A 19,566-nucleotide genomic window follows, 5' to 3' on the forward strand; every position below is an offset into this window, starting at 1 on the left:
CGTGAATAATTAAGTTCACATTGTGTGTGTGTGTGTGTGTGTGTGTGTGTGTGTGTGTGTGTGTGTGTGTGTGTGTGTGTGTGTGTGTGTGTGTGTGTGTGTGTGTGTGTGTGTGTGTGTGTGCGCGCGCAATGTTTTACATGGTCATAAACACTTGCCAGCACACATTGTGGCCGTGTCCCAATTCAGGGGTTGCATCCTTCGAAGGACGCATTTGAAGACCGCATACGTCACAGCGGCGCGTCAAGTGCTGTCCCATTTCGAAGGGTCCTTCGAATGCGGCCGAGATATGCAGCCTTCGTTTCCCGGATTTGAAGGACGCATCGGATGCATCCTTCACGGCCCGACGTATCCCAACATTCATTGCGCGTTGGATATTTTTTCAGAAATGGCGCGGAGAGAGTGGAAGCAGCAGCTGCAGCGAATACATATTTAATGACAAAACTTTTTTTAAAATATAAAAGTAAGGTTGGGACCATTTTAAATAGGTAACTTTATTGTCAAAGTTCAATGACATTAACGCTAGACATATAACGTTAAACTAATTAACGTTAAGCCAACGTCCTCTCTTCCTCTTCACCCGGCGGTGAATCTTCTCCCACTCCTCCAATAAAACATAAAACATAACCAATACAATTATGATTTCTGGCTCCATATTTCTCCTCCGCTGTCCGGTTTGAACGGCAGCTGTCAGGGTTGCTAGGAGACAGGAGCGGCGCGTGGTCACGCAAGGTAAAGGACGTTAACGGCTGGTTACGCAATCCGGAAATGCTCCGTAGGCTAGACCGTCCCATTCCACAACGCTCGTTCGGCCTTTGATGCAGCCTTCGCGGTCTACGAAGGCTGCATCCTTCGAAGGACGCGTCCTTCGAAGGATGCAACCCCTGAATTGGGACACGGCCTATATCTTGGTTTCGACTGAGAAAGCGTTAGCATTTGGTTTAATCTCTTGAAATGTGTGTAACCAATAAACACATTTATAACCGCAGGGCCTGAGACCATCCCCTGGACCCATGGCAACACACTGACGTTCCTGACGGTTCAGCAGTACGATAACAGTGACACACAACCCAGATAAAACACACGATAACTAACGTTACTCTAATATAACGTTCTGCTACAACACGTTGATGTTGTGACTGAAGCTGAGCACTGGGGGGCGGTCACACGCAGTAAAGGAACATTTGGAAAACGACAAAAGAAGAAAATCAAGTCCAAGTTGGATGGGGGAAGTTGACCTGAAGTAGATAATATAACGTTTAACTGAGTTAACAATGGCATCTTTTGTCACCGAGGTGCTTGCGAGCTCAGGAAAACTAGAGAAAGAAGACCTGGCTAGTAAAATCTGCAAGATATCACGAAGGGTGGAGGACACGAAGGTAAGGCGCGAACTAGCACAGCCTAGCCTAGCGCCCCTCCACTAGCACAGCACAGCCTAGCCTAGCGCCCCTCCACTAGCATAGCCTAGCGCCCCTCCACTAGCGCAGCGCCCCTCCACTAGCCTAGCGCCCCTCCACTAGCACAGCGCCCCTCCACTAGCCTAGCGCCCCTCCACTAGCCTAGCCTAGCGCCCCTCCACTAGCACAGCGCCCCTCCACTAGCCTAGCCTAGCGCCCCTCCACTAGCACAGCGCCCCTCGCCTAGCCTAGCCTAGCGTCCCTCCACTAGCCTAGCGTCCCTCCACTAGCAAAGCGTCCCCCCACTAGCCTAGCCTAGCGTCCCTCCACTAGCGCAGCGTCCCTCCACTAGCCTAGCCTAGCCTAGCGCCCCTCCACTAGCCTTGTCAAACAGGCTCTTCGTTACTGTTAGATACTTTTGAACCAACGTACACACCAACAGACTGGTTGGTGTCGTACTTGTTAACGAGTTGATCTTTGTAGTGAGTCAACTTGTGACCGTGTTCATTTTTTTTTATCCTTCATATAATCGCCCCTACATTTAGAAGATGACAAGTTGATAATTTGCTTGATGTCTGATGACGGGTCGCTAATGAAGAATAGTGATAGGGTCAATCGTCCTCAACAAACCAGACTAAATATTGAACTAAAACCTGGTGGGATCTAACCCGTAGTATCACATCTCTATAGAGCCATATATATATATATATATACCATAACCATATTCCAGTTCAATTCAGCTGAGGGTTGTATAGCCAATGCAGAGATTGATGGTTGAGTGTGGAGTTGTGTTATGGTTGGACAGAAATCAGACACTGGACATAGAAACCATCAACTTCAGTCTCCTGTCTTCTCTTAATTGCACAACCTTTGAACAATTATGTTTTCTGTGGGTAAGATGAGGGAGGTAGTTAGATATGCTTCTTAAAATGTAAATGACAGTCAATACTAGAAAATGCATTTTCTGCAGAAAATGTGGTGAGTGCTGTAGTGCGTTGAAAATATGTTTTAATAAAGCCACATAGATTAAGATGTAAATAAACGTTAAATGGCTTAAATCAAGTGAAGGGATTTGAACAGCGTTCAAAAGTCTAAATGGAGTGAACAATGTAAACATGCACACCATTAAAAAAATAATTAAATGGTTGGAAACAAATAAAGTGACAGCTGAATGAAAAGCGCAAAGCATTGCTAAAAATGAAGAAATATAAAATGAATTGAACTCAAGAATCTAAAGTGCTGAAATACGTTGTTACAGAAGCTGGAAGCTAAACTGTAATACTGTCAAAGCTGGAAGATAGTAGTAGTAGTAGTGGTACTAGCTGTAGTAGTGGTGGTACTAGCTATAGCAGTAGTAGTAGCTGAAGTAATAGTGGTACTAGCTGCAAAAACGATATGCCATATGAAAGGTATGGTATTGATTGATGTTTGTCGAAAGAATTATAATAATCCCGTCAGTTCTTTTTAAAACCAGCTTGTCCTCGCCCAATGCTCATTTTTCCAGCCTAACGTGATTAAAAGTAGTCAAATTGGGCGGGAAAAATCACACAATCTGGCAATACTGCCTGAACGTCCTCCCTCAGTGTAAATCAATGAGACCAACTGAGAACGAGGCAGACATGGAACTTAAACTGTGATTATGAAAAAAGATATAAAAAAGGTATAAAAAATAAAAAGTATAAATTGGCCCCATTAATTGCACAAGTTTGGTCAGAAGAATAATGGAAAAGGGATATCCAGATGGTGCATTTCTATGCACAATAACACAAACATCTTGCAGCTGTGAAACATGTTAATGAAGTTGGCGCACTAATAGAGGCATTCATTATCTCCCCCTTCAGAAAATATGAATAGATGTTCGTACACATTCTGCTTTACTCCATTTAATATGACAGGGACATATTCTATTCTACTAATAAACGGATCGGTATTATAAAGGATATTCAACGGGATTGAAATGTATGCGGTCTATTGCTTAAAGTGAATCAGTGTATTTTCCGTTCAATCCGTTTGGAAATCAAAACACGGATAACGGAAAGTTACCTGTTTTTTCAATAATCAACCTTTCATTTACATTATACATTATACAAAAGTCCCACTTTTCTCTTTTTTTTAACACAATGCATGACCAGAATATCAAGTATGAGAATTAGGGCCCAAATGTTGATTTTGAAAATTACATTTTGCAATGTAGTGGTAATGTGGTCGGGGAGTGTCCGACAGCAGCCCTCTTCTTCTGAGGGTGGCTAGGGGGCTAGTTCTGCACACCCACCTCGGCCACATGGGCAGATATGTCTGCATATGTCATTTCCTTTAGGAACAGATCAATAATAGAATCAGCGAACGGCTCCAGTGATGCCATAGCCGACCCTGTGTGCCACGGTTGTCAGTATCAATCTGTTTTTGCCGCATCGATGCCGGGGGGAGGCGGGGGCTGTTTTTTGAATTTGATAAAATGCCCATTTTTTAATTTTCTGTTTGTCTCATTTCCCATTTTCTTATGTAAAGGGAGACATGGAAAATAAAAATGAGAAATAACAATCAAATCATATTTTACAGGCATATTTTGAATAAAACACTTTCGGTTTTTTAAATGAAACAAATAATTATTATTATCGTATTTTGATTTCCAAACGGATATGGATTGAAAGGAAGATACAGGGATTGTAGTGATAGATGTGGTTCACAGTTAAAGTGTTTTTATGTATTTCTTTGTTTTCTGCATTGTGTGTCCACCAGGAGGAGGTATGTGACATGATTAACAAGCGCTATAAGGAGTTCCTTCCTAGTCTTCAAGCCTCTGAGGAGCTCATGGACCAGGTGGAGAAGGTCTCCAGAGAAATGGATGCCCTTAAAGACTGTATTGAAAATGAAGTAAGTCGGATCATTTATTTGCCCCAAGAAAATGTTGTGAAGAACTGATTATTTATCAGAAGGCAATTCATTTCAGATATTTAAGATACTAAAATGTTAAAGTTTTCATACCAGGGAATGTAAAAGATGCATTTGTTTTCCTTATTTCATAATTTGTATGAACAAGATAAAAAAAACTGTGGTTAGATGATTATTGTAAATTTCCTGGCACACATATTTAAATTTGAATATGTAAACAATTTGATTGATACAAAACCATCAAAGTAAAGGCGGTGATTAGCTTTGGAAGACATCTCCCATGAATTCTGTTAAGGTAGCTTCTATTTGTAGCACGACAAATTTCTGCCACTGTTTGTGGGGAAACAGCCTGCTTAGGAGGTCCATGGGCACTACCATCCTACAAGCTGCATCACAACCCTTGTATTCATCCATTGCTCTTGTTTTGTTTGTTTTGTGACTGGGTCTGTGTCCACAGGTTCAGCAGAATATCCATTGTTCGATGGCAGAGTACGCCAAAGTGAAGCAGCAGCTGGAGAAAAACACTATCATATTGACTATGCTGGGACACTTAAAAGAGGTTTGCTTCTTTTTTATAAACTAGTGTTAGAAAACGTAGGCAATATTATGGCTAACCCAGACCGGGTCATTTTCAGCTCCTCAACATTTTGTCTAATTGTATAAAAGCCTTCATCTACCTCTAATGCTTTTGAGTTTTTATTAAAAGCACTTACAAATTCATGCAAAACATACTTTGAGTTTTCACAAAATCCATACACACATATTCAATATTCATTGTAATAATGACATTGCAAACGTTTATAATTATGGTTTGTCTTTAAAATCTGATACAATGTCTGTGTTTAGTTCTTATTATGTGAGGTTTCTCTGTTCAAGGTTAAATACAAATGTTCATATTCTTTGGCCAATTGACATTTTTATCATCCGTTTGAAAAGGTTTTTATCTTCTGGCCTATCAATGTCTTTGTTTTATTACTGAGCTGTTCCATTCCCGGGTGTGTCCGTAGTTCCACAATGCAATGGAGGCCTTCAGTAAAGCCTTTGCAGAGAATCGATATGTGGATGCTGCCAAGTTGTTGGAACAGGTAAGAGCATCAACAAACGCTTCAGATTTAATCTTGGAGACAATCGCACCCCCAGAGGGTTTTCCTTACACTCTTAATTCATGAGACGAATAAACTAATAAATAACTGATGAATGTGTGACGGCTCTCAGGCCCAGCTGAGTGCTGATTCGCTGAAGACATGGAAGAGTTCGGAGCTCCCCCTTCTGCGCGCGCTGGGCTCGGAGTTGATCGTTCAGAGGGAGAACTTCATCTACCACCTCGGTGCTGAGTGGAAGCGTCTGGCCATCTGGAAGTTACCCTCTTCAAAGGGTGAGGCTTTGGAATGCTTCCCAAAGAGAAGAGTAACAGTGGTCAAACTTGGTGTTGTTAAACACATTTTTCCCAGGTCTGCCTCAAGCACATCCCATTGGTTGTTAAAATAATGGAGATTTTAATGTTTTTTTGGTTTCAAAACAAGACCAAGATCCTTTATAACAATCAGCCCTCTGCAGTGACTGAAAGTAGCGTTTTGCTGAGAACAAAATCTAAATATTTAATTACCAGAGGTAAGATTTACCAGATCTGAGGAGCTGAGCACCAGGCTGTTGTTTTAAGAATGTGTTGACGTATGAAATAGTTTGTGTACTAAGTGCTCGTTGCCCTGATCCAGAAGCCAGCGTCCCGAGGTGCTCCCTGAAGACGGAGCTGAAGTTGACCCTGAGCTGCGGTAAAGATGGAGACCCCGGTGGCCCTGCTCAGCTCAGCTCCATCCTCCAGGCCCTGGCTGTACAAGGAGACCTGCACTACAAGATCAAGCTCTTCAGTAAGACGGCAGCCCTAGTCACTAAACGTCTGCATGCCAATCATAACACTCACCAACCGGTGAGAGCGCCTCCTGATAGGTCGACCAGTGGCCCTGACTGCACCTGATAGGTCAACCCACAGCCCTGACTGCTCCTGATAGGTCGACCCACAGCCCTGACTGCTCCTGATAGGTCAACCCGCAGCCCTGACTGCTCCTGATAGGTCAACACGCAGCCCTGACTGCTCCTGATAGGTCGACCAGCCCTGACTGCTCCTGATAGGTCGACCAGCCCTGACTGCTCCTGATAGGTCGACCAGCCCTGACTGCTCCTGATAGGTCGACCCGCGGCCCTGACTGCTCCTGATAGGTCGACCCACGGCCCTGACTGCTCCTGATAGGTCGACCAGCCCTGACTGCTCCTGATAGGTCAACCCGCAGCCCTGACTGCACCTGATAGGTCGACCAGCCCTGACTGCACCTGATAGGTCGACCAGCCCTGACTGCTCCTGATAGGTTGACCGGCGGCCCTGACTGCACCTGATAGGTCGACCAGCCCTGACTGCACCTGATAGGTCGACCAGCCCTGACTGCACCTGATAGGTCGACCAGCCCTGACTGCACCTGATAGGTCGACCAGCCCTGACTGCTCCTGATAGGTTGACCGGCGGCCCTGACTGCACCTGATAGGTTGACCGGCGGCCCTGACTGCACCTGATAGGTCGACCGGCGGCCCTGACTGCACCTGATAGGTCGACCGGCGGCCCTGACTGCACCTGATAGGTCGACCAGCCCTGACTGCTCCTGATAGGTCGACCAGCCCTGACTGCTCCTGATAGGTTGACCGGCGGCCCTGACTGCACCTGATAGGTCGACCAGCCCTGACTGCTCCTGATAGGTTGACCGGTGGCCCTGACTGCACCTGATAGGTCGACCAGCCCTGACTGCTCCTGATAGGTTGACCGGTGGCCCTGACTGCAGCGACCGCACCCTAGCTCTGCGCGGTGGAGTAAGCTAGGTTAGCTTATGCGTTTACAAGTTCCTAAATGTTGCAGCACTAAAAACGACGCACCACGACTCATCAAGTGAGAGTCCTGCTCTCATTCACTTTGGTCTGGGGTGACTGAGGACTATGAGAACACAGAGAGAGTGACAACTAAACAACTATTTGAAACCTAACAAATGTAAATGATTAGACCTAGCTGGCTTGTAGACACGTTGCCATTAGCTTTGTAGTTTGTTTTGGTTGTTGTGTGTGGACGTCACGGTGGAGATGAGGCTCTCTAGTGTGACTGACATGTCTACTGTGGCCCTGACATGATGCTGGAGGGCAATGCCACGCAGTCTCCATTCAGCTGATTTTAAAGGGATAGATTCTGCCGTTGAACTTTGAACTCTGCTTGAACTATTCACAATAAACAGATTTGACCTATGCCATCTTCATTTTAATAGAATAAGCAAGCGTTTTGAACACTTTGCATTCAAATGTATTTGAATGCAAATTGAAGCCATAAATGCTTGAATGGTTGATCATCCGCTGACCGCTCTGGTCCTCCCTCATAGGCCAGGTTCTGCTGAAGAACATGCTGAGGCCCCTGGTCGTCCACCGGGGGCTATCGGTGAGGGTGACGGAGCACAGCGACGGCCCCACCCTGAGCGTGGAGCACCTGGAGGCGGAGCTCCAGCCAGAGCACTCCTCCCCCTCTCAGGTGTACACCAAGCTGCTGCTGGTGCTCAGGACGCTGCACTCTCACCTGCTGGGTGAGTCTTCAGCAGGCCGTGTGGATCAATAATGGATCAATAATGGATCAATAATGGAAAAGGCATTCATGGGAAAACACTAAACAAAAGAGTGCATCAGTCCACTAATACAAATTAGGGATGTCCCCATACCACTTCTTCACTTCCGATACCACAGCTTTGGCTAGCAGACAATTTTATTGTTGAACAAATAATAATAATAATAAAATATATGAAAGCACTTGCTCATGTTTGCCTATTAGACACCTTAAAACGTCTCGCGAAAGAAAAGTTGAATGGCTTAAATCAAGTGAAAAGATTTGAACAGTCTAAATGGAGTAAACAACCTAAACATGCACACCATTTAAAATGGTTGAAAACAAAGTGAAGAAATAAACAAATAGCTAAATGGTTAAAGTTTGAATACGTTTGAGATAATGTATTTAATAGCTGAGCTGTGACAGCGGATAGTTTGAAATGGTTGAAGTTTGTGCGTGCGTGTGTCTGTAGTAACCAGGAAGTGTTATTGACGTTATTCTTTCACATCTCGTTAATCGAGATAAGCTCACAAAATGATAAGGCTAATACCGTTGGACTCCTTGGAGTCTTTCTTAATGCACATTGTTTGCGTCGATATAATGACGTGAAAAAGATAGTTTCGTTAGTATTTAGCTTCTACCGTGAGTACATCAGATATGTAAGAAGCAGCTAGCCTCGAGCCATATAAACGGGGGTCCCCACACACATGCCCCATTTATTAGGGACCGAGCCAAACATGGCAAGGTCCCTATTGAAACCCTTGTGATTATTATTAGGGACCGAGCCAAACATGGCAAGGTCCCTATTGAAACCCTTGTGATTATTATTAGGGACCGAGCCAAACATGGCAAGGTCCCTATTGAAACCCTAGTGATTATTAGGGACCGAGCCAAACATGGCAAGGTCCCTATTGAAACCCTCGTGTTTATTATTATTAGGGACCGAGCCAAACATGGCAAGGTCCCTATTGAAACCCTCGTGTTTATTCTTCTTCTTCTTCTTCTTCTTCTTCTTATTTTTCCTCATCTTCGACTGCATTTTTCCCCCCCTGCACATATTCGAAAACTCATTTTTTCTTGGTGCATTTTGTGGGACTGCTGTAAAATTTGATATTCTAGCCCTCAAATTCACATTCGCCCCTAGGTGGCGCTATACCAACTATGCCAAAATTTCAACGTTTGCACAAGCATAACTCGTCACCGGTTGGACCTAAACTCATGAAACTTTGCACACATATGCAAATCCTCATGATGAACAAATTTGCAGATACTAACTTAGCACTTCCGGTCGCCATTTTGAATTGTTAAAAACAGTAAATTCGCCAAGATCACAGGTTTTTAGACTTTGACAAAAATCCTTTGGCAAAAATCATATATGGCCCATTATCTTCAATCTGACATAAGGATTAGTCTGTAGGATAAATTTCAAAGTACCCATGAGCCATTGAGTTCAAAAAGGGGTGTGTTTTTCACCCCAAAAATAGTAAATTGCACATATCTACATTAATTGGACTCCTATGGTGTTGGACCCCTCTACTAAAGTTGTTCAGAATCAAATTCTGAACAAGATTAAGTCAACACTTTTTCAAATGGGGTGTGGCATCGAAGTGGGCGTGGCCCGTTACTAAAATAGCCACAGTTCATAGACGCAATGTTTGATTTGAGCGGGACCAACTCAATTGCCGTTAGGTACCAAAGTTCTAACTGCTCACCAAAAATTAAGTCGATTTAAAAAACAACATGGCCGCCAGAGGCTCAAAATCACTCTGTGGAGACCGTAATAGTTATGAATATGAAATTCACAGGACACGTGTAAACTGGTGCCTGTAGCTCACCTACCAAAATTCGCGTTTGTCATGTTTGTAGCGCCCCCTACAGGAACTTTAAAAGCAGCCCCTGCGCCACGTTTCACCAATATGTATGAAACTCGGTATGCACGTACAATGTGGCAATACCTACAGAAAAGCCTCTTGGACCCATGCCCCAAAACCCACCGGAAGTCGGAAATTTTTATTTTTTCATATGCACTCTCGGAGGCAATTTTCAATTTTTCCCCTTGTATTTGAACGAACTCCTCCTAGGGTATTTATTGGATCTGCTTCACAATTAGTCAGTACAGTCAAAAAATGGTGCTCAACCAACGCCGTGTTATTTGTGACTATGTTGAATGGCGTGGCCGTGGCGTGCCGTCAAAGTTGGCCGTTTTGAATTCCGTGGTCTTATTTTCGCTTTTTTCCCCTTGTATTTGAACGAACTCCTCCTAGGGTATTTATCGGATCTGCTTCACAATTAGTCAGTACAGTCAAAAAATGGTGCTCAACCAACGCCGTGTTATTTGTGACTGTACGTTGAAGGGCATGGCCGTGGCGTGCTGTCAAAGTTGGCCATTTTGAATGGAATTCTTTCACTTTTTCGCCTTGTATTTCAACAAACTCCTCCTAGGGAATTTATCTCATCTGCTTCTACAGATTACATAAATTCGCGATTTTTTTTTAAAACTGCGCTTTTTTAAAACTGCGCGCAGTGATGAACGGGACCTCGTACCGGCTTGCGGCTGCGTCACGTGCGGTCCTAACATGTGCACATCTTGCCAGCCCACATGTTACGACGGCACGTGACGCAGCCGCAAGCCGGTACGAGGATAATGACGTGAAAAAGATAGTTTCGTTAGTATTTAGCTTCTACCGTGAGTACATCAGATATGTAAGAAGCAGCTAGCCTCGAGCCATATAAACGGGGGTCCCCACACACACGCCCCATTTATTATAATTATATTTCCAATTGATTAATCATTTTAATCGATTGGACGTCTGCCACCAGCTGTGGTCCGCTCTGGCAGAGGCAGGAGAGAGAGACAGCCAGGAGAGACATGAGACAGCCAGGAGAGACATGAGACAGCCAGGAGAGACATGAGACAGCCAGGAGAGACGTGAGACAGCCAGGAGAGACGTGAGACAGCCAGGAGAGGCGTGAGACAGCCAGGAGAGGCGTGAGACAGCCAGGAGAGACGTGAGACAGCCAGGAGAGACGTGAGACAGCCAGGAGAGACGTGAGACAGCCAGGAGAGACGTGAGACAGCCAGGAGAGACGTGAGACAACAGCCAGGAGAGACGTGAGACAACAGCCAGGAGAGACGTGAGACAACAGCCAGGAGAGACGTGAGACAACAGCCAGGAGAGACGTGAGACAACAGCCAGGAGAGACATGAGACAGCCGGGCTGCTGCACGGCTCTCTTCTTTAAGGTTGAAGTACAGCCCCACTGCTGACCGGGCTGCTCAACAAGTAGCTCTCATGCGCCCAATTGACCGCTACTTTTATCACGCGACACGCTGCGCGGATAATATTTCTTTCTCCCCTCCGATGTCCGGTCCAGCGTAACGGGCAAATATGGAACCGATAGCGATGCCGTGGACCGGGACATCCCTAATACAATACAGTAATTAAGTAACTAGTCATTTGTGGGATTAATGAGGCAAATGGTGTTTGTCGCCAAAGAGAATAATTGAGGTGGAAAAGCTCATTTGAAACAAAAGTTTTAACGGTGTAAACTGTAATTCATCAATCATGTCAAATAATACATTTATGTAATTCAGGTTGTATACATGAATTTATGAAGTTTGGTTTCAACTTAGTTGTGTATTAATACATTACTATTATGTTTCCATTCAGGGCTGGGCTTTCTTCGTCCTAGGATATTGCAATAGTTTGAATAAATATCTTTAAATATGTGTAACACGTTCACTAAATTGAAAGACCATTATTTTGCTTGCCTATTCTAACAGGTTGATTGTAAAAGGTCTGCTTGTGTTTGGTCTCAGACATGTCTGTGGGCGAGAAAAAGCTCTCCGCCATCCTAGGAGAGATGATCTGGGAGGAGCTGTCCCACTGCATCATCCACGAGTGTCTGGTCTACTCTATCCCCACCAAGAGCAGCCAGCTGGAGAACTACAATGTGGTATGCTGCTGTGGCCCAGGGGTTTCCCCATCAAGACCTCAGTCAACATGTGATGAATACAAAATAGAATGATGTAGAGAATGACGTAAAAGCATCTTCTCTTTCATAAGTATTGTAACCTAATCTGTCTGGCACCTGCATAAAACTGGATGTGCGTGTATATCTCCTTCTTTATTCAAAGACTCCTCTTTGAATGTCTGATGTTCTGTCTGGTGGATCATGCAGGAGTTTGCTCATGTCTGCTGTCTCCTCTGCAGGTGATCAAGGAGACAGAGGAGTTTGAGAGCTCCCTGAAGGAGATGCAGTACTTGCAGACCTACTCCACAGACCTCCTCAAATACGCCAAGGACGTCAACTGTCACTTTGCCAGCAAGAAGTGTAAAGACGTCATTGTGGCGGCGCGCAAGCTCATGACCTCCAAGATGCACAACACCGTCAGAGTACGTTCTACATTATTTCTTGTTTTTAATGGATTTGTCATTTTATGTAAAAAAATTCTAATAGATGCAACCTAGTTTTTCTTATTGTTGGCACTGCTTCATAAAGTCTGAACCTCACTGACAGGCGTTAGTGTGTCACTTCCACGAGTCTGTTTAGTGAAATGGAGCCTGAATCCTAGAAGGGGAGGGGCCCGGCCCCCTGCAGACATCCTTTGATTTCTTCTGGCAAAAAAAAAGTTGTCACCTTTTTGGGCCATCAGCAGTTTGCAGCCCTGTGTCTGAATGTAGCAGAAACACGTATCAGAAGGCGTTCTCTAAATGTTATCAGGATGGAGACGGGCTCACACAGGGTATTTGGTGTTCTTTGCTGGTGTAAGCCGTTTTGCTGGTTTGGGAGAACGTGTATGTTGTTGTTGGTATCCTTTTTAAGACATTCTTCTACTTGTTATTTCTGTCGGGCGTCCAGATCAAACCAGAGACCAAGCTGAGCCTCCCCAAGCTGCCGGCTCAGGGCTCGGAGGCCGCCGGCAGACAGCAGATGTGCAGCGAGGAGGAGGTGAGGCTGGACGGCCACCAGCAGCTCTCCTCCAGGACGCTGTGTCTCCCCGTCTGCCGCATCAGCGAGTCTGTCCAGCAGCTGATGGAGCTGGCCTTCACCACCCTGCGAGAGGCCGTGGGGAGCTCCACACAGTGGTAGGCTGGGACTTCTCCGCTGTACGGGTCCCACTTCAACTAGGGCTGCTGTAGCGGGCGGTAGCACCGACACCTCCTCCCTTCCACCAGGCTTAGCGCCAGCGGAGTAGCACGCTCAGACATAGGAAAAGGTGGCACGTTCCTACAGTCAAGCAGGTGTATTAATCTTCTTGTGTTTACTACACAGGTACTAACTACCTGTGCAATTCAACTTATTACCCAGCGTGACGTTATGATGGTCACTGGTTGAAATGGGATGATATGCAAGTGTAAAAAAGGCATCCATACGGGCAGCTAAAATGTGTTTGTTTTGCTTTTTCAGTGCCATGCAACTTTTCTTCACTGTAAGAAACATTTTCCAGTTGTTCTACGACGTCGTGCCTACTTACCACAAGTAAGATATTCATGCTCACACTCGTGCTGAATGGAACCATCTGTGCTTGAATTATTTCTAGTTTGTCGTTAGGATGTGAACATGAAACATGCAGATGGTAAAGAATCAGAATACGACGAGTCTGAACAGAAAGGTGGAACACTGGTGTATAATGGGCTGTGACCATTGACAATAGTTCTAACGCTAGGATAGGGAGTGTGTCTACAGCCTCCTCCGTGATGACGGGAGCCACACCTCCCCCGTCCTTTAGAACAGGACTGTAAACGTACACGCTAGGGCCGTCTGCAGTGCGTCAGCCAAATCTGAACATTTATTGCTGCTAGCCTCCAGATGTTTTGGAGGCTAGCAGCTGATGTCAGTCAAAAGCCGAAGGACGATGGGCCGCGTTACCGCCTCAGGTCAGACCCCACATTGTCTGGAAATGCTGCAGGTTAGACAGCCAGAGCCAGTGTTTCGGTTTTAAACGGTGCCTGTCAAACTTGCGTGAGGAAAAGGATGATGAAGTCCTTGGTGTTCAGGCTGCAGATGGACAGCGGCAGCTCACTTCATCAACCTCCCAGTTAATGAAACGTCTTTACTCTCTTGGTTTGCTGAGAGTAGTGGGACTGGATCACATTCCTAAAGTCCAAAGGCTTTGGCTTTGTGTCTCGGTCACTGCACTCAACACTGGGCCACAAAGACCTCCCACTAAACCCTTTCTGTTTGGTCTTGTGTTCAGAGAGAACCTGCTGAAGTTCCCCCATCTGGCGGCCATCCAGCACAACAACTGCATGTACCTGGCCCACCACCTGCTCACCCTGGGCCACAGCGTCCGGCCCCACCTGCCCCAGCCCCTCAGCGACGGCATCGCCACCTTCGTGGACATGGTGCCGGGCTTCAGGAAGCTGGGTCGGTGAACGGTTATGGTTTTAGGACTCAAGGTCACTGGATGAATGCAGAATGTTAGTCTGTAAGGCAGGCCGGTCTGGACTCACCGCCGTCATGACGGCTGACCAACGTGACAAAGCAAGGCTCTGTGGCGTGTGCTAATATGTATTTGGACAGCAGTGCCACCCAACTGAATGCGAGCAGCCATAAATATCACGATATGCTTATGAATTCAAAATACCATACTTAACAGTCTGAGGGTCAATGTCCTGATTAAATCTAAACGGAAATACAATAATTACTTTGAAGCACATGTAAAGGTAGTTTTCCGTTCTCTGATCATATTCATTGAAACTATATATATAATTTGTGTATATATATACTAAATATATACTATGTATATGTACTATTACTGTCTGGGTCTCATGATGATGCATTGCCACTCAAAGTCCTCTATTGAATTATTCTTGTTATTGCTCAGCCCTCTAGCAGAAAGTGTCTCCTCCAGGTGCCCAGTGCTTCCTAGCCTCTTGTTGTGTCTCCTCCAGGTGCCCAGTGCTTCCTAGCCTCTTGTTGTGTCTCCTCCAGGTGCCCAGTGCTTCCTAGCCTCTTGTTGTGTCTCCTCCAGGTGCCCAGTGCTTCCTAGCCCAGCTCAACACCCAGAAGGCGGAGCTGTTGGAGCGTCTGTCCAGCGCGCGTAACTTCTCCAACCTGGACGACGAGGAGAACTACACCGCCGCCAGCAAGGCAGTGAGACAGGTACGCACCTGGGAACAGGCAGTGAGACGGGTACGCACCTGGGAACAGGCAGTGAGACAGGTACGCACCTGGGAACAGGGACGACGGCTCCGCCAGCAAGGCAGTGAGACAGGTACGCAACTGGGAACAGGGACGACGGCTCCGCCCTGGAGAACAACACGTTTTAAAACGCATTGACTGTCGTTGCTAAATAAAAAGCCAATTAGCATTTGAGCAGAAGATATTAAACTTTGGGTCTGATATCAGTCTGACCTTGGCTGTGCAGCAATCCTTTTATGCATATGGGTGTGGCATTACTTTGTAAAAAAAAAAAAAAAGTACTCCAGCCAATCACATCTAATAACTACGTGATCCTCTTACCATATTGGGTCATAATTAGAGCAAAAACAGTCCCTCCTTGCCTATTTCTGTTCACTATGAATGGCATGGTGTTTGAATGGTGCTATATAAAGAGACTTGCTCTCCTTTTAACATCGTTATTGGTCTATTTTGGATTAAATGGGTTGGTTTCTCAGTCGATTGCTACTTTTCCCTCGGGCGCTGCCATTGTTTGGGGGTTTTGCAGACTGCAGCGTTTGCTGCCTGGTCGTGGACTAAACCCTGATCGGGATGCTTTCAGTGGGCTCCACACTCATCTGCACAGAGAAACTCAACTGGAACGTTCCAGATCAGGATGGTCTCACGAGGCTACGGTGGTTTCCTTAGAGGTGGTGTATGCAAGTCTGCCAGAAAGTCATTTGGTTAAACTTGTATTAAACACTTTAACAGCCTCTGGGAACATGCTAATTTGAGTTTTATTTGATGCATATCAGGGCATATATTTGCATCTGGGTTGTTTAGTCAGACAAATGTGAAGGACATATTAGTTTAGATGGGGTTGATGGCTGTTCCATTGACCTGGATGTATTTTGCAGGTCATTCATCAGTTGAAGCAGCTGGGCATCGTGTGGCAGGATGTGCTCCCAGTAAACATCTACTGTAAGGCCATGGGGAGTCTTCTCAACACGGCCATCTCTGAAGTCATGGCCAAAATCATGATGCTAGAGGTGACCTTTTGATTGTTTTTTATATTGTTGCCAACCCAACCCCTTTCAGTAGCTGTATTTGTGACCCTTATTGTAACACCATAATAATATTAGAAACCAGACTAGTATTCTTCTAGGACGGCTGCTTGAGGCTGTACTTTCTGTTTCAGAGAATTCCATTTGTTCTCCTTTGGAGTAAATGAGGAACCTTAGTTTCGAGTTGCAAGAAGCAAGTTGAGTCTGCACTCTAGAGCTCTGCTTGTGTTCAACAAGGGCGGTGAAGTGCCCCATATGAAGTAGTGATATGACCCCTTAAGCCTCACGCTAACGACCTGCAGGACATCTCGTCTGAGGACGGGGAGCACCTCCACACGCTGTGTCAGACGCTCATCGAGGAGGGCCCGCTGGTCTTCGTCCCTCTGGCAGAGGAGCGCAAGAACAGCGTCTACCAGGAGGAGGTCCCGCTCTTCGTCAAGAGGTGGATGACCTTCAAGGAGCTGGTTATCGTGCTGAGGGCCAACCTCCAGGAGATCGTCAACAGGTAGGGGCTCTTTGTCACTGGACCTCAGGGCTTCTAACATGGCAATAACATGACTCCTAACATGGCAACCGCTGGAGGAGAAAACCAACGGCCCAGAGTAGCAGGCTGCACCACTACCGAAACGAGGTCACCTGGCCGCCTTGTTGTGTGCTACGCCTACAGCATTTTCTATTGTAGGGAAGGATACTGCTGAATGCTTGACTGGGGATTATCTGTTTAACGTTAGCACTTCTCTACGGCCCCACATGCCACCAACGTCTGAGAGATGGACATGCATGTCTTTAGTTTCTGGGGCGTTACTGGAGACCACTACTCTTGGCTGATTGGTATGATCCTCCCAGTGACACTGTAGACTGAAGTGGTACAACAAACTGGGCCGTCTTTATTTAAGGACTGAAGGCACACGCTGTCCTCTGCCATGAGGACTGTTCCATGATACCAATAAATATCCCATGCTCATTAATTCAGAACACAACTACTTCCAGCCTTACTGAGGGCAATTTACATTTAAGCACGTGGACATTTAAAGTGTGGTTCCATTCTGCTGATGTTTTAACCCTGGTATAGATCATTTTACGGATCTTCTCACCGTTATTAATTTCGACTATATAACTGGGTATCAGGATTTAAGTCCATATCTTCATGACGACAGAGTACAAAGACGATGCAGGAGGCTGTGGCCCCAGCAGCAGCTCCTCACCGCTCCGTGTCTCTCTGCAGGTGGGCCGAGGGGAAGGGGCCCCTGGCCATGGAGTTCTCGGGCCCCGAGATGAAGAGCCTGGTCCGAGCCTTGTTCCAGAACACCGAGCGACGTGCCTTAGCTCTGGCCAAAATCAAATAGTCTGTGGTCAGCCGTGTGTTCCTGATGAAGAACCAAAGGAACACGTTGACCTCCTCTTTTCTTTGAGGAGTCAGGTCTGAGTGTTGTTCTCACTGAAGGAGAACAACGTGTCCTCCCTCCCGGCTGTGGTGTCCAGGAGGAGACAAGCTGCTCTCTTCACTGGGGGATGTCGGCCATAACCAAAACATGATTAATGCACAACTCGGTGTGTCTTGAGACGTGTTTTTCAGTTTCCTTGTTCTGCTGATTCATACGTTGTGTATGTAGATCCAGTGTTGGGGACGGTTGGACATGGTGAATTATATTATATATTATATTATATTGTACAGTTTCCCTAAAGACGATGCTTTTGGTAACAATATGTGAACGGAGAGTACCCCTGTGGCCATGTCCTTTGATACAGAGGAGATTTGTATGTGAGCATCCAGCTCGTGTTCCTTCCCTTCTCTAAATAATGGATCCTTAATGCCTGTGTGCAAAATAGAAAAAAATAAAACATCACGCAAATGGTTCACACAACAGGTTCAAACTGGCTTCTCCGGTTGACAGAAATGGCTTTAATTTTTAATTTGTATCGTTTTTTGTTTTTAATACCATTCCAACAAAACATTGTTAGGCAGGATACATTCATGTTGTTACCACTTTATAATTTAATGTAAATGTATGACTATTTTATAATATGAAATATGCTAAATATCAAACACCCACATTGGCTGCTGGAGGTCAAGTGCAAATTTGAACTATAATTGTATTAAGGGTTCTGTATATTTGTATTTAAACGTATAACTCAAAGCTCTTTTCAACTCCTTCCTGGCAAGTCTCTACCAAACATACATTTAGTTCAATAATAAATGTATGTATACATTCAACATTGTGGCTTTTAAGCATTCACCAAATTTGTAATACCAGAAGAAATAAACTGCTCAAAAATATGTACAACTATTCTGAAGGCTGTGATATTGTGTGGCTGTGTCTGGAAAGAATGGTTCCTTATGAGCTTGGCTAATGCTGAAATAGTCCAGCAAGAGTTGGATCCTGGATAGAAAAAAATTCAGGTTCTATGCTTTGATTACTACATCAGTAAATAATACATCAACTTTGAGCAAGCATAGGCCCACTGTAATAACAAGAAACTGACAACATTACTGACTGGTTTAATTAACCTCATCACACATCTAGACACATGGAAGTAGCGAAACGTACCAGTGTAAGGCAGTTTAAAAAGATGATCATTAAAAATGTAACCAGTTATGGCTCAATTAAAAACCCACTGGCCAGTCATTTCTTGGTTTGTTAAATATATACTGATGATATTAATAATGCATGTATTGGCCTATTCTAGTCATGTTCACGTTTGTGCTATATTTTAAACGAATCCAAACAGTATTGGTAAAGCCCATATTATTCCATGAGTTCAGTACGTCCGTATGTCGCTGTGACCAGTGGTTCCATGTGGTCTTTATGGGTTTGGTGGAGATAATGCTACGATTTAAAAAAGCAATTCCACAGATCTTAAAGAACACTGCGATAGCTTGAATGAACTGTTGATTGAATCTTTAACTTGTGCCATAATCCTCAAGCAGACAGCTGGCGTATTTATATAAAGCTGCGGCTATCGGAGAAGCGCCTTACTCTCTAAGACAAAGTAATTCAGTTCATACGATACAGCGAACAGCGATCCAACCATTGTTTGTGCCCTCATAGTCTACGGACATTCAACCCATGATGGCCTACTGCCCACTGGTCTCCCATCATACTGGAACAGGACTGCGCATTCATTATTGTGACGGTAGGCCTGGACGTGCATTATTCTGTGATCCATGCATTCTCATGTGAAGTGTTAGTCTGAAGGCCTACCTCTAAAACTGAGTGAATAAATATAAATATACTCACAGGCTTGGGGATTACATTTGAGAATTTTTTTTAGGACTTTTCAATTATGAAATAGGCTTTAACGAGTTGAGCGGTTATCTATTTTCTTCAGAAGATCTCCCTTTATGCCCTTTTGTAGTATTTACATTTAATGTTTTTCATGTAATTGTTTTAAAAACATCAAATGAATTGATCTGGGTGAACTTGACATGTTTTGATTTGTCTAACCATGTTTGATCTAAAAGAACAATTCTGGTATTTTGA

At 45.0% G+C, this 19,566-nt stretch overlaps 1 protein-coding gene across 3 annotated transcripts; it reads left to right on the plus strand.

Annotated features, from left to right (window-relative positions):
• Nucleotides 1–1,208: 1,208 nt before the first annotated feature.
• zw10 (zw10 kinetochore protein) lies at nucleotides 1,209–18,354 on the plus strand. Of its 3 annotated transcripts, none has more exons than XM_084474015.1 (16): nucleotides 1,209–1,379; nucleotides 4,137–4,271; nucleotides 4,747–4,848; nucleotides 5,297–5,374; nucleotides 5,505–5,664; nucleotides 6,005–6,157; nucleotides 7,700–7,897; nucleotides 11,734–11,870; nucleotides 12,128–12,310; nucleotides 12,777–13,003; nucleotides 13,326–13,397; nucleotides 14,116–14,285; nucleotides 14,893–15,023; nucleotides 15,938–16,069; nucleotides 16,387–16,589; nucleotides 17,310–18,354. In XM_084474015.1, the coding sequence occupies exons 1-16, from the start codon at nucleotides 1,275–1,277 to the stop codon at nucleotides 17,428–17,430; spliced, it is 2,307 nt and encodes a 768-aa protein (XP_084330141.1). In that variant the 5' UTR covers nucleotides 1,209–1,274; the 3' UTR covers nucleotides 17,431–18,354. The 3 variants fall into 3 exon arrangements, with proteins under 3 accessions (XP_084330141.1, XP_084330142.1, XP_084330143.1); XM_084474016.1 differs by having other exon boundaries at nucleotides 6,008–6,157; XM_084474017.1 differs by lacking the exons at nucleotides 16,387–16,589; nucleotides 17,310–18,354 and adding an exon at nucleotides 16,219–16,371.
• Nucleotides 18,355–19,566: the final 1,212 nt, after the last annotated feature.

This window comes from Micromesistius poutassou, assembly GCF_964030765.1.
Source record: "Micromesistius poutassou genome assembly, chromosome: 10".
NCBI classification, from domain to species: Eukaryota; Metazoa; Chordata; class Actinopteri; order Gadiformes; family Gadidae; genus Micromesistius; species Micromesistius poutassou.